General features: G+C 45.0%; 1 protein-coding gene across 1 annotated transcript in view; it reads right to left on the bottom strand.

The window, feature by feature from the left end:
* Positions 1 to 13764, bottom strand: part of LOC115789927 (glycerophosphodiester phosphodiesterase domain-containing protein 5-like) — a 38193-nt gene continuing 24429 nt past the window's right edge. The window contains exons 9-17 of the mRNA XM_030743513.1: positions 11321 to 11466; positions 11112 to 11194; positions 9258 to 9408; positions 8741 to 8959; positions 8391 to 8548; positions 7014 to 7161; positions 6600 to 6682; positions 5541 to 5620; positions 1 to 3422 (exon numbers count right to left, since the gene is read on the bottom strand). Of these exons, the coding sequence (XP_030599373.1) occupies positions 3316 to 3422; positions 5541 to 5620; positions 6600 to 6682; positions 7014 to 7161; positions 8391 to 8548; positions 8741 to 8959; positions 9258 to 9408; positions 11112 to 11194; positions 11321 to 11466 (1175 nt within the window). The 3' untranslated portion in view covers positions 1 to 3315. The remainder of the gene's footprint in view (positions 3423 to 5540; positions 5621 to 6599; positions 6683 to 7013; positions 7162 to 8390; positions 8549 to 8740; positions 8960 to 9257; positions 9409 to 11111; positions 11195 to 11320; positions 11467 to 13764) is intronic.

The raw sequence follows: 13764 nt of genomic DNA, 5'->3' as shown, positions 1-13764 counted from the left end.
TTTTAATTGCAGATGATAGCGTTTAATCAGGAAAGTTACAGTAAACAAAAAATCCTTCATAAAATAAAATGTCAGCACAGCACAAGATGTAAAAAAATGATATTTCACTGTGTGAAAAAATAGCAGCTTCACTATAATACTAGCTTTATATTATTACATTATAGCACAGATCTCAGTATGAAGCTTATTCAGAATCAACAGGAAGCGATACGTATTTGATGCGCTCCTCGTTTCAGTGATTTTCTGGTTTGACAGGTTTAGTCTCCGCTCTGCCTGCACGTTTTTTAAATGTGGACTTCCTCACATATACGACATCTTCAAAGATGAGTCACAGCTAACGAGCAGCTAACGAGCAGGACCTCAGCGTGCAGCACTCCAGGATCAGGACAGCTCTGCCTGAAAAGGTAACCAACACCTAACAAATGCCTGGTTTAAGAACACTCCTGCAGGGATGAGGACAGCAAAGCAGAGATGCTACTGATTACGACCAAGTTAGAAAAAAACATCAACGCCTTTGTTTGTAGCTTTGCAGAGAAACTTAACCATGCACGATAATTCTGCTCATGAGTCTGGATGAAATGTGGCTCATATTAACCAGTGATAAGCTTTATGTAATAAAGTTTGAACACACAAATTTAAGTCTGCTTGCAGCATCTTTACTGACTATCATGCAGACAGCCTGCATGTGAGAACGATGTAAAACAGCAAGAATCTGCAAAAACACTCAACCTGTGATCAACAGCCAGTGAGTTCACCCTCAACTTTAATAATCCATTTACTAATAATTAACCCTGTGTATTCAATATGACCTGAAACAAGAAGCCATCAGGAACGTGTTCACAGAGAAAGGGCGCCATTTTCACACACTTCTATGGAAACCACAGGTATCGCCCCCTGCTGGCCTTTAAAAAGAATGCAGTTTTGAGGCACTTCTGCAGTGGCAAACTACATCCATTTTTTAATGGTTTCAGGCAATTCTTTTTTTCCTAGCTGTGGTTCAGCATGATGTCAGCGCATAGCCCCACTCACCTGCAGAGGGGAAGCCAATCAGAGGAAAGTATGCTTAAAGGGCGGAAAGGAGCTCGTTTCAAACTGATTAACCCCCCCAGCTTGGCCTGAAGTCTCAGTGGAGCCTTAAAAAGCATGACAACCTGCCTGCAGGTGGCGCTGTGTGCCCAGCTAGAGGAGGATGAACTGCATTTTCAGGTCTGACTCACACAAAGGTACTCTAGCAGCTTTCTTTGGTCACAAACTGCATTTGATGATTTTGAGTAGATTTTAGTTAACATGTTGATAAATATGCTGTACAGATTTATTAATGCTGCTTTCAGCCTCTGCTGTGCCACCTGTTCTTCTGGATGCTTTTCAACTAAAACAACTTAAGAAAAAAAATGTATATAAAGTAAAAGTGAAATCCAACACATCGGAGAAGAATCGACCTCCAAAGAAAATCCGGAGCTACACGTGAAGTCTTATGGTGGAAATCATCATATTTAAAGGAATAAATATGGAGGTGCTGCTACAGGGATTCATAACTGAAGCTAAGCCAGTGACACACTGTCAAAGCACACATTCATATCACGGCACAGCATGTTTACAGTCAGATGTGATTCTTTTATTTCAAGATGAATTCATCATTCGGAGGTCTTGTGTCACCTTCTGACTGCAGACTTGGACCCTAACTGGACCAAAGCCAGGACAGTGTGGGCCCCAGCGTGGGACTGAAGTGTGGCAAAGGACACAAACAAAGGCCTCAAGTCTCCTTCAGCCCAGTTTCCAACAAAATCAGAAATTAAAACATTTCCAAAGATTCATTCAAGTCTTAGAATTCATTAAAAATCTGAGATTCAGGGCCAGGACGTTTGGCACAGAAGAAAAAAGTGTCAAAAAACTTCTGTGAAGATTTACCGAAGAGACACGGGGTCAGGGTTCACTCCTCCAAAAAAAAAAAAAACTAACTAAAGGAGCACTTTTTGATCAGAGTTCAGCATCAAGTCAGTGAAACCTCTGATATCGATGTTCCTGCTCTAACGTTCCTGGTAGGATTAAGGCTGGTCACGGATGCACAGCTGTCCTTGCAGATGTCCGTATGGAGCTTCATGCTTCACATGTGATGAGAAAATCATCACTTGGACTCACAAATCCATAAACTGTAATCTGCCTTTAACACACACACACACACACACACACACACACACACACGCTACAAAGAAGAGGTGCCATGAGTGACGCTGTGAACCTTCAGAGGTTCAAAGTCACTGAGCGTCTAATCAGCTGCTCAGCAACATGAAGGAAGGTGATCCTCACACCTGGAACCGCCCAGCTGTGTTTGAGCTAACAGGATGAAACGTGGATGCAGACAGGCTGAATGCTCAGTGTGTCACTGCTGTCACGTTTGTCACGCTCTCTAACAGCAACACCTGCAGCACGCACCTCTACATTTACCTTAAAGGTTTAGTTATTCTTTATTCTGCAGGTTTATTATTAATATAAAAAATAAACCTACCCACTAATGATGCTATATTACCACAGATTAAGCTCCTCCTCTCTCGATGGGGTGGTCATCGTCTCCTGGCCTGCTGGATCTACAGCCCCACCGATTAACACTAACAGTGCCTTCCTGAGCCTTTACATTCATTCTGTCAGTCAATCAGCTCACACACCGAATCACAAATGATCATTTAAGACATGGTTTAAGGTTTAGTCTGATGCACCTGATGTCTGTACAGCTGAAAATGAGGAAGCTTATATGTAAGAGTCCTCAGTGTTTCAGAGATTCTCCTCCTCCATCAGCAGAAGCAAGAACACGAAGCCGATGAATCACTGCAGCTGCAGATATTCATTCTTTTCTTCTTTCATTGGTGGAGCTCAGTTTCTCCATCGCTGAGCTGCTGCTGAGTGAGCAGAGATGGAAACGCCCTCCTCTGCTCCGTTTAATGTCCTCACACTGAGGAGCTCAGTGGCATCGTGAGATTACAGCATGGAGACCGCCGGGGCTCGTGTCCACGCTCTCTCTGCTCCGTCTCTGATGGTAAATGAAGGATTTTTATTTCCAGCTGTTGTTCACCTGTGTCAGAAACCTCTGCACCGCTCACAGTTTTGGATTAAATGTGGTGACAGAGGCTGCGTTGGCTGTCAGTCCCATCGAGCCACATCGAGTTTGTGGGCGTTAAACTGATGCTAAATAATAGACTGACTATTATAAGCAGCAATGAATGAAATAACAAAAGCTTAAGATCAGAAAGTTTGATGGGGCTTCATCACACTCTGAACAAGTTTCCACCCCTTTGGTCCTTATCCCCTCCTCCCTCCCCCTCACTCCTCTGTGATGGTGGGGAGGTGAGGGGTGCTGGGTGAATTCGGCATGCTCCGTAAATCCGGCCGGACGGTGACGCTGGAGATGGACCACACGTCGCTCAGCTCTGCAGAACACAAACACCCAAACAAAGGGATTCAGTACAGGCAGCAGTTACAGAGGCAGGACTGCAGGTGAGAGCAGCACAGGTACGCCGCTGAGTTTGAGCTCGATGGAAGCATTTACCCTGCAGGGATTATGTTTTATTATTCTCAAACAGCACGCAGGAGGCAAATCTGGATGTGTTAAATATTCATGCAAATCACATATTGCAATATGCAGAGAAGGAATGAATGACTTTCAGTAGGAACTCATTCAGCTCAGAATGGAAACAAATGCTCTGTGCTGGGATTTTAAATGATGTTGGACATCAATGCAGCTAAACCTGAGAAGGGCGAATGTTCTATGATTTCAGCTTATCTTAGTTTTCTAATTCATCTATACTGACTGACAAACAACAGGCCCATCAAAGTCAGAAACCTGATGTATCCCAATCATCATAATCTTCTCAGGTGTGTCCCTGATAGTTTAGTTAGCTTCTGATCCAGCCTGACACGAATTTCACTGACAGATTACTGCTGGCCACGAACACCGGGCCTCCAGCAGTTTACTGTAAGAGTCCTCAAAGGCGGTGAGGTGGCTGAGGGAGAATGCTCAGTGGAAAAGACCTGACCTGTGGTGTGCAGGACTTTTTGATCATCTCCCAGCCTCTTCACCAGCTCTGCCTACATGCACTTCCTTCCAGCTCCCAGCTTGGATTCAGGAGACAGACACCCTCCCTATTTTTAAGATTAGGCTTAAAACTTTCCTTTATGATCAAGCTTATAGTTAGGGCTGGATCAGGTGACCCTGAACCATCTCTTAGTTATGCTGCTAGGGAGTTCCCATGATGCACTTTGTTTATACTTCACTCTGCATTTAATCATTAGTTATTATTAATCTCTGGCTCTCTTCCACACCATGTCTTTTTTTTTACTCTCCCCTCAGCCCCCCCCTCAGCAGATGACCCCCCCTCCCTGAGCCTGGTTCTGCTGGAGGTTTCTTCCTGTTAAAGGGAGTTTTTCCTTCCCACTGTCACCAAGTGCTGCTCATAGGGGGTCGTTCTGACTGTTGGGTTTTCTCTGTATTATTGTAGCGTCTTTACCTACATTATAAAGCACCTTGAGGCAACTGTTTGTTGTGATTTGGTGCTTTATAAATAAAATTGAACAGAATTGAATATAAAAACTAAACCTGGGCACCAGTTTAGCTCACTGGTTAATCAGGCTCTCTGTCCTCTCTGCTCGTCACTGCTGCACTGTCCAATAAAGATGAAAAATGCCCAAAAAGTAAAAATCAAAACTGAAGGACTGTTTGGACCTTTCAGAGGTACGAATGTATGAGCAGAGGACAGCACACCTGCAGAGGGATTTAAAACCAGCAGCTGCACTGAAACCGGTCCAGGGGTGCAGGAGAAGATGATCTCGAACAGGAGAAACTTAAATCAGGTTTTTGGCTTTTATGGGCTCTTTTTTTTAGCAGGAAACACAGAAAGTTGTACAGCATGAACAATATCACGACTCATACAAGGTTCTTGAAGGGATCACATGCAGGGCTGGCATGCAGGAGCTCATGGGTTGAAGACCAGGGGGAGGGAGACAAGGGCTCCAGGAGGAGGGTCAGAGTGAAGAGGGCTCCAACGAACACAGATGATCTCTGAGGAGTCTAACACACAACACACAGCAGGAGATCACTGCATGCACAGATGCTATTCATAACACAGCCACTGATCACAGCACAGCCTGCTGGATAACAAGCTACAACATTCGGGTTCTTCCTGGTTTGGTGGATGTGCTGAGAGTTTCTCTTATTTCTGACTGATCACTGAGCAAAAACCCAAAAAGCTGGATATTCATCATTTCCTCACATCAGCAAACATCCATGCAGGGAAACTGAAGCTGCTCCAGACATGTCAGAGGGTTCAACAGTGAACTCAAACTAACAGTTTGGCCAGGTTGGGTTTGCCACAAAGGCCGGAAATCAAACCAACGACCTGCTTTATCTGCAGAGCCGCTCTCTAACTGACTTTACTGTTCTCTCAGGCAGATAAAAAGGTATGAATAAAATGTAAGTGGATTCAATAAGATGATTGGAGCTGCTGTTTGATGCGACACACAAAGACGGGAGAAGGAAACGCTGCCGTTACCTGTCCTGAACTTGCTGTACGGTCCATTCTCGTGAGTCTGACGGCTGCCGGACCAGAAGGGCAGGCCTCGCTCTCTCCACCTGCGCACACACACACCAAACAGAGATCAGAGCATAACCAGGTGTGTGTCTGTGTCTGCCACGCTGATGCTGCATGCAGCCTTGCGACTGCTTTGATGTGAGATGGACGGCTGAGCCTCGACTGAAGCCGGGATATAAAAAGGCTCAAGAAAGGGCGACGATGAAAGAGACGATGCATAAATAAAACAATAATGCAGAGAGGAGCGTCTCTCTGTGAGGCCTCATCAGTGAAGAGACGACTCAAACTTTCTTTATGTCCTCAGTTTGAGGGCTGCTGGTTAGAATCAAACAGAAGCAGCTTGGAAAAGCTCACTTTAACATTTCTGGATAATCAAAGTTAATAAACCTTTAAAGGAATCTGTTCCAGTCAAACTGAGTGTGACCCATACTGAGCAGAGATCAGTGATAAACCTGCAGTCGGGCTGTGTCAGCATCACTGCTGAAAGAAGCTGAGACTGTGACTCATGTGACACAAACACCAACATAACCCTCTGTGAGTGAATCTGCACACATCAATAATATTTATTATCTATGTTTATTCTCTGAAGCTCAACCGTCATCACAGGCGGAGAGAATCAAGCAAATAATTAGCAAAACATCATAGTAGGGCCTCTTTGACCTTTGACCTCTGAGTGGCTTCTTTTCAAGTAAAAACGTTCAGAAACAGCAGAGCCTCAATGAGCCGTCTCACAGCTGCTCTGAACACGAAGGACGGCGATGAAGCATGACTGAGAAAAAGTCAACAAAATAATAATTTTGACAGTTCACATCACTGCGCTCTTCACATATTTATAGATTTTTGTATCCATAAAGTAATCGTGTGTAAGTCAACAGCAGCCACACTGACTCAGCCCTGCACAGCTTCACCACCCCAACAACACACAACTCACTGTGTGTGTGTGTGTGTGTGTGTGTGTGTGTGTGTGTGTGTGTGTGTGTGTGTGTGTGTGTGTGTGTGTGTGTGTGTGTGTGTTCATACCAGTGGAATATGAAGATTGCAGTGATGAGCACGGCTGACACCACGTCAGTAAGGATCCACATCAGACTGTACTCCTCTGGGGTCTGCACACAGAGAGCACCGATTAGATGATGAGTCCTCAGATTTGTTGGTCAGAGATGAAGAAGAGGAAACTTTAATGTTTTAATAAGAGACTTCAGTCTGTTTATGATCTGCTGCAGGTGACAGGTTTACACAAACGTTCACAGGTACTCAGAGCCTTACCTCATGATAGCTGCTACAAGCCTAAAAACCTACAGTGGTGTTTTCAGTGAGTATTAATCAGCTCATTAATGAAGCATGAATGATACGACACACACATGCTGTAACTCAGAGTCAGTAACCCTCTCCTTTAGATCTCTATCATATCTTCAGTCGGGACTTGAACCTGCTCACCATCAGGAACAGTGGCTGGTTGATGTTGGACAGGATGTGGATGGAGTTGGTGGTCACAGACTGGGCTCCGGCACACCAGGCCAGCGTGTAGAGCCACGGCTGACTGATCACATACAGGTTGGTGCTGATGTTCACTGAGCGGTACTTCCTGGAGAGAAGAGCAGTTATAGAGGACTTCCTCTGCCTTTAGAAATATGAACTCAAAGAAAATTTTACTACTGGGACTCAAACTGGAGACTTTATATTGCAGTAAGTCAGTGAACTACAAAGTTTGGCCCATGCTCTGTGCTCAGATTAAGATGATCAGTCACAGTTTGACTCTACAGCAGCCATCACAGCTGAGCTGTTTGCACTCAGATGAATCAGTGAGGCAAATGTATTTGTGTAAGTTGTACTAAAAACTGTGAGTGACTCATTGCACCATCTTTTTTTCCAGATTGTTCTCCTACAGCTGCTGTTAATGCACGACTCCCTCCCACATGGTTCTGCTGGAAAACTTAGAGCCTCTCAATCTCCTCTCTGCACCTCCTCCACTGCCTCCCTCACTCCTGCAGTGAGGAGCTCTCACACCGCCCTTTACCCTCCCTCTCACACCCTCAAGTTATTCTACGAGCACCGAGATGGAGTCACCGAGGACGCGGCGGCCGTGAGCGTCTGCGTTACATAACAGACGCAAACACCAGAGACCGATTCAAAATGTCAAGTTTCTCTCAGTGGGTATAAATAGGGACGGCTGTGATTGCATAATGTGGAGGTCATTATATCTGCTGGTTTTCTAACAAGATTTCACAGGATTTGTTTGGGACATTATCAAAGTCACCTTTTACACTATGAGTGTTTTTTCTCTGGTGCATAAACAGAAGAAGGAGAACGTCTGAGCATCCTTCTGCTCTGCAGGGCCTCAGAACCCACAGCGGGTGGAGAACCCTGAACTCAGTGAGGCTGCAGAGCAGAACGAGGACGTCCATCACCTCATGCAGTCCAGCACAGTGCAGCTGAAGTTCATCTGCTCAGGCAAAGCCTAAAGCAGCAGCTGATTAAGTCTCTATTTAATTGTCACAAAGAGTACGGCTGCTTGATCAATGCAAAAATCATAATTAAAATTGCGTTGGTTAATATGGAGCGGGTGATTCCTCAGACTGTGGGGGGAAAAGTGGGTTTTTAACTCGTTTTTCTTTTTTTTTAAATTAAGTTGACTTTTATGGCAAAAGTAAAGAAAAAGGAAGAAAGTGAGAATTACTGACACACACAGTGCAGCACAGCAGCAGTGTAATTTTACAGGTTTTCAGTGTAATTGCACAGGCCTGGTACTGTGTAATTATTAATTTAAGGGAACAGAGAAGCATGTGCTTGTGGCTCTGACTATTAGTTTTGTACCGGATCTGCTGCTGAGACATGCTGCTGTAGTGCAGGTTCAGTCTGGTGATGTGTCCGTCTGTCAGCTCCTGGGTGGAAGCCTTTTCTCCAGAGGTCTGCTGCAGGTCTGGATCCACAGCTTGGACCAGATCCCTGCCTTCAGACGGCAGCCACAGCACCTGCAGACACACACAGTGTAGTGAGAACATGCCAATAAAACCAGGAATGGGAAAAAGGTAATTAAGAGGAAAAAATGTGTGTGTAGAACAGCAGCAGAGAGATTTTCAGTGAACCTACAAATATATCCTATAAACCAATCTATGCTGTCTGGAAATGAACCTCCTGTAGGTACATCCACCTGGTTCAGTTACCTGTGAGGAGTTGATGTGGGTCTGGACCACCTGCAGAGTGGTGTTGATGTATGACCGGCTGTACGGGTGTCCATGCGGTGGCCTGCGCAGGTCAAAGAGCACGAGTCTGCCGCTTCGAGCCGCCACCTCCAGGAACTGGGCCAGTGAGGGGATGGACTGGTTCTGGGCCTGGGAGCGGTCCACCGCAGAGAGGGAGGACACAGTACCAAATGGATCCCTCTGTAAGTGTGAAGCAGAGTGATGTGAGAAAAAATACCATTCTTAGTTATTCTGTCAGGTTACAGGAAAGACAAATGACCGCAGACTGAATCTGACCTCTTCTGACCTCTTCTGTCACTGTCAGCAGGAAATAAAACATTTCAAAGCATAACAGACCTCAAATTTGTGGAGGCAAAGTTTGTGACTTCTAAATATTTGGATCCCACTGAAATCTGTAGCTAAGTAGGTCTGAATGCATTTTTCTTCCAACAACATGCTGCCGTTGCTCTGTGTTGAGATGTGCGCATGTCAGTCATACCGATAAGAACCAATCGCCAGCGTTCAGCTGCTGTAGCTCGGCCCAGGTGAACATGGAGGCGTCGAAGTCTGTCCTGTTTGGGAAAACCTCAGCGACGTTGGTGGTCCTCTTCAGGGTGGAGTCGTGCATCAGGAACGGAACACCATCAAAACTACAGACAGAAATATTCAGTGAGTCACAGCACGAGGAGTCAAGGAGGAAAAGTAGGAACCGAAACGAGGGGCAGGGGAGAAAAGGGAAGAGGAAGTGAAGCAATCATTTATATTGACCATGAAAGTGGGCGCACTAACTGTAATGGATTGATTCAGTTCAGTTTTATTTATATAGCACCAAATAACAGCAACAGTCACTTCAAGGTGCTTTATATTGTGGGTAAAGACCCTCCAATAATACAGAGAAAACCCAACAGTCCAAACGACCCCCTATGAGCAGCACTTGGTGACAGTGGGAAGGAAAAACTCCCTTTAACAGGAAGAAACCTCCATCAGAACCAGAACCAGGGGGGGGGGGGGTCATCTGCTGAGGGGGGGGGAGACGGAGCTACACTTTTATTGGTCGTTGTTGATAATATTCAGATATTATATCTGCATATTTTACAAAATACATAGACAGTTCAGATACACAACGACTGCCAAGTAGCCAGTGTAATTCATGCACACCGCACACATCCACCTCATTCTTATGAAAGCACCACCAGACTCCAGCATGGGATTAAGCTAACCCGCTAATGTAGAGCCATGCAGTGCTGCTGATCCTCCTGTTTTCAGGCTCACGGGGGTGCTGTCGGCTAACTGGATTAGCATGTCAGTAATCACCTCAGCAATGAGAGGAGCACACGAGCATCCGATAAGTACGATTAGCTTCAAGGGACAGACTCGGCTGCAGATCACTGCTTCCCCGATGATCTGATAATTTCAGCATTCAGGTAACAGTCAGTGTCAAAGTGTGCAGCAAGTCCAGCCGTGAGTTTTTACAGTCCTGTAATGTGAGCAGTCTTTACCTCCGTTAACAGTCTGGATTTTATGTTACAAGCACGGTTCCAAACTTTTACACTGTTCCCGTGAGATGCACCGACCAGCTGTTTCTCTCTATTACCAGCAAACGCACATTCCCAAAATGAGCCTCACAGCCCTTATTTTACGAAACAGCAGATAAATATTAGCTTGTTTCCTGTTTAGCGTGTGAGGCCTGTTTTAACTGATATGTTTTCTTCATCTCCCTGTTTGTTACTTTGTTTCACTCCTTTCTGTCTGTCTGGCCCACCCTCATTGGTTCATCTGTTTTATCCCCCTTTAGTCCTCCTCATCCTTCTTGCAACCCTTTGATCCCTGTTTCACTGTTACCAGCACATCAGACCTGATGACCTCAGCAGAATCATAACGGTAAATATTCTGCATGTGAAGACGAGGCAGAGGCTGATCTTTCCCCTCAATTATCTACTAATGTAACTCCATAAGCATTTAAAGAGAGTGCAGAGACAATTAATTATGATTATCCTAGAAACACACACACGGCAGTCAGGATCCAGTCGCAGCTGAAATAATGAACTTTACTCATCTTCAATTCATACCTAACATTTAACTGATCACAGGAGAAACTCCCCAGTTCCTGTGTGCATCGATGAGTACACATCCTCCAGGAGCTTATAGGAGGATGCTGGGGTGGTGGAGGGGCTGAAGAAGCAGTAGCATTGACACACCCTCCTAATTTGATGGTCTTATTTCAGCCACACATTTCTCATCCCTCCCTGTATCTGCAATATTACATCACTGTGTGCATAACTGTGTTCATACACACACTTCACATGCTCTGTAATTAATAAAGTAAAATGAAATCACAGTAGGATGTACACACCTGACGGTGACGTCAGTCTCCAGTCCTTCTCCTCCAGCTTCCACTGCCTTCTCAAAAGACATCACAGTGTTCTCTGGAGCGAGCTGCACACAGAAAACCACAGTTCAGACCATCACGTGCACACTTTTACAAACACTTTGAAGAGTGCCACAGGTGAGAATGAATGACACAGGACACTCCTTTAGCTGTGGGTCACCACTGAGCCTTACCATTGGAGCTCCTCTGTGCCCAATGAGAGTGGGGGCAGGTCCCAGAGTTCCTGCCTCTTTGATGCAGGGCGAGTACATTCCCAGAGGAACCAGGTACAGAGAGAACAGCACAGACAGGAAGAGGGCCAGCACAGCCACCTGACGGACTACAAGGCACAGAAAGAAAGAAAGAAAGAAAGAAAATCATGAGACAGGGTCTAACGAGGTCAGGATGATGGAGACTCCTGTCCAAATACTTAAGCTTTGGTCTGGACTCAAAATCTGTGCCTCACTTCCCTCTGCACACAGAACACACACATCCTGCTGTACTCTGTGCCACGCACACACCAACAAATCCAAATAGCAGCAGGTACATGTTCAAGGGTCTGAATTCAGGCTCACACGAGTGCACTGCAGTAGAGACCAGAACTTAATCAGGATAATATCAAGTAAATCTTTCTTGATAGGATCAACATAGAGCTTAACAGCAGCGGCCATATGGCCAACAGAGGAAGTATGTGTGGAGCACAAATCCAAACAACGTTCATGCAGCACTGAGTATGGTTTATCATCAGGTGCTTTCATGGTGTTCCCTGATCAATAAAGGATATCTGACCTGCTCATCTAAGCCTCTGAATCCCCCCCCTACCAGAATATGTCTGTACAACACAGCAAGGTGACACATCAAAGCAGCAGAGGCTGAGCTACCACCAGCTAACACTGCGCATCTTCACAGATAACTGACCTCTGCATCGAAGCTGCTTCCTCTGTGCAACTGAACGTAACAGCTGATTATTTAGACAGTTACTGCACAGTCAGCCTGTAACTGTGTGACCAGTCTTTATTTAATACAGTGCTTTATTAAAAGTGATGCCAGGAAAGCCACATAACCTTTAGTCAGGCTGAAAGAGGGAAACAAAATAAAATGATTTTATTGCCACCCTTCATTTCTTTATATCTTGGTGGGAAAATGAACATAGGTGCAGACGTAAATGGAAATGCAGCATTTAAGGTACAAACAGAGTTTGTACAGTTCTAACAAGCCTGAAAGTCCATATTTAGTAGGACCACCTTTAACCTTCTAACAGGCAGACAGTGAGTGGATGAGCTGAAGGGTCAGATGGATCTCAGGTCTTTGCTGGACTGTTTTCATCTGCTGCTGATGATTAAGGCCCACTCTCCACCCTCCACCAGGGCAGAGATGTGCCAAGCTTCACAAACTCTTTGGTGCTAAATAAATCAATAAATGATGCCCATCACATTGTTATCTTTGGCTGCTGGTAACAAAGTTCCTAAAGGTTAAATGGATTCTTTGCTTGTTGTTTGTTATGTGCAGACACAACACCAGTTCAACCTTTGAGTTAAGTGTCTTTTTATGCTTGCATAATTCACAGGTCAGTGCTCAGATATAAGGACTGGACTGAAGGTGAGTGAAAAAGCAGCCAATGTCCAAAATTAAAGTGTGAAGGAGCTCTGAGCTGCAGCCTTCACTATGTATCATTTTATATCTCTGATATTTCCTGAAGACTTCGTTAAATGATTTTTCACTGAATGAGTTATCAGTATGTAACATATTTAAATGTATTTAAGGGTGTTGGCGGTTTTAAAGTAGTTTGTTTTGGGCATTTATTAACACTTCTCTCTTCTGAGGTCCATTTCTGATTGGGGGGGGGGGTTCATGAAGAGGATACTCCACCTGACTTCCATTCTTAATCAGCTGATTGGACTGTACCATGGAGTGTGGAAGGCAGGAAGGGGTTAACATGTTTTCTTTACTATTTAGATTTGTTACAGTTTTTGCTAGAATGCTCTCGTGCTTTATTTTATCTCCATGCACCTCGAGCCATGTGGCTGCTGTCCTGAAAAGGGCTGTTTTTAAAAGATCTTCAGGAAGTGCAGTTCCTTAGAGCTCAATGAGGGGTGACTCGAGACTTTTGCACAGTGCCGTATCAAATCAGTGAAATGCTGCACAAACACTTCTCAGCTTCTTCTCTGGTTCTTAGTTTTTGGCATGTCTGTCATCAGAGCCTGAAAACGCAGAGTGAAGGTTTGGCCTTTTGCACAGGAACAGGATTAAAGGCGTGACGCGGCCTCTGTGCCGAGGTTACACTTCCACACCGATGAAAGAAAGACTGAAGTTCTGCCTGCTGGGAAATGTCAGCAGGTGCTCCTCTGTCAGCCTCTCACTCTCAGCATGACTAAGCACAGACGCTCCCGCTGCTGCCGTCTGTCTCCTCTTTGAACAACCTGCCCGAAAACATCACGAACCATCATCACAGGAATTTTAATCCTTTCCACTGTTTAAACCAAACCTGCCTCAAAAAAGTTAACAGAATCTGTTTGAGTGCATAAAACAGACCAACTTTAATAATACGAGTCTAAAAAAAATCTGCATTCTTTATCGTGGCCAGCAGGGGGCAGTGACTCTGGGACATCCTGATAAGTTTAAGGCTTTAGAGCAGCGC

Source organism: Archocentrus centrarchus, chromosome 13 (genome assembly GCF_007364275.1).
Source record: "Archocentrus centrarchus isolate MPI-CPG fArcCen1 chromosome 13, fArcCen1, whole genome shotgun sequence".
NCBI classification, from domain to species: domain Eukaryota; kingdom Metazoa; phylum Chordata; class Actinopteri; order Cichliformes; family Cichlidae; genus Archocentrus; species Archocentrus centrarchus.
The sequence above is the reverse complement of the archived record's forward strand: the minus strand, read 5'-3'. Positions and strand labels throughout refer to the sequence as shown.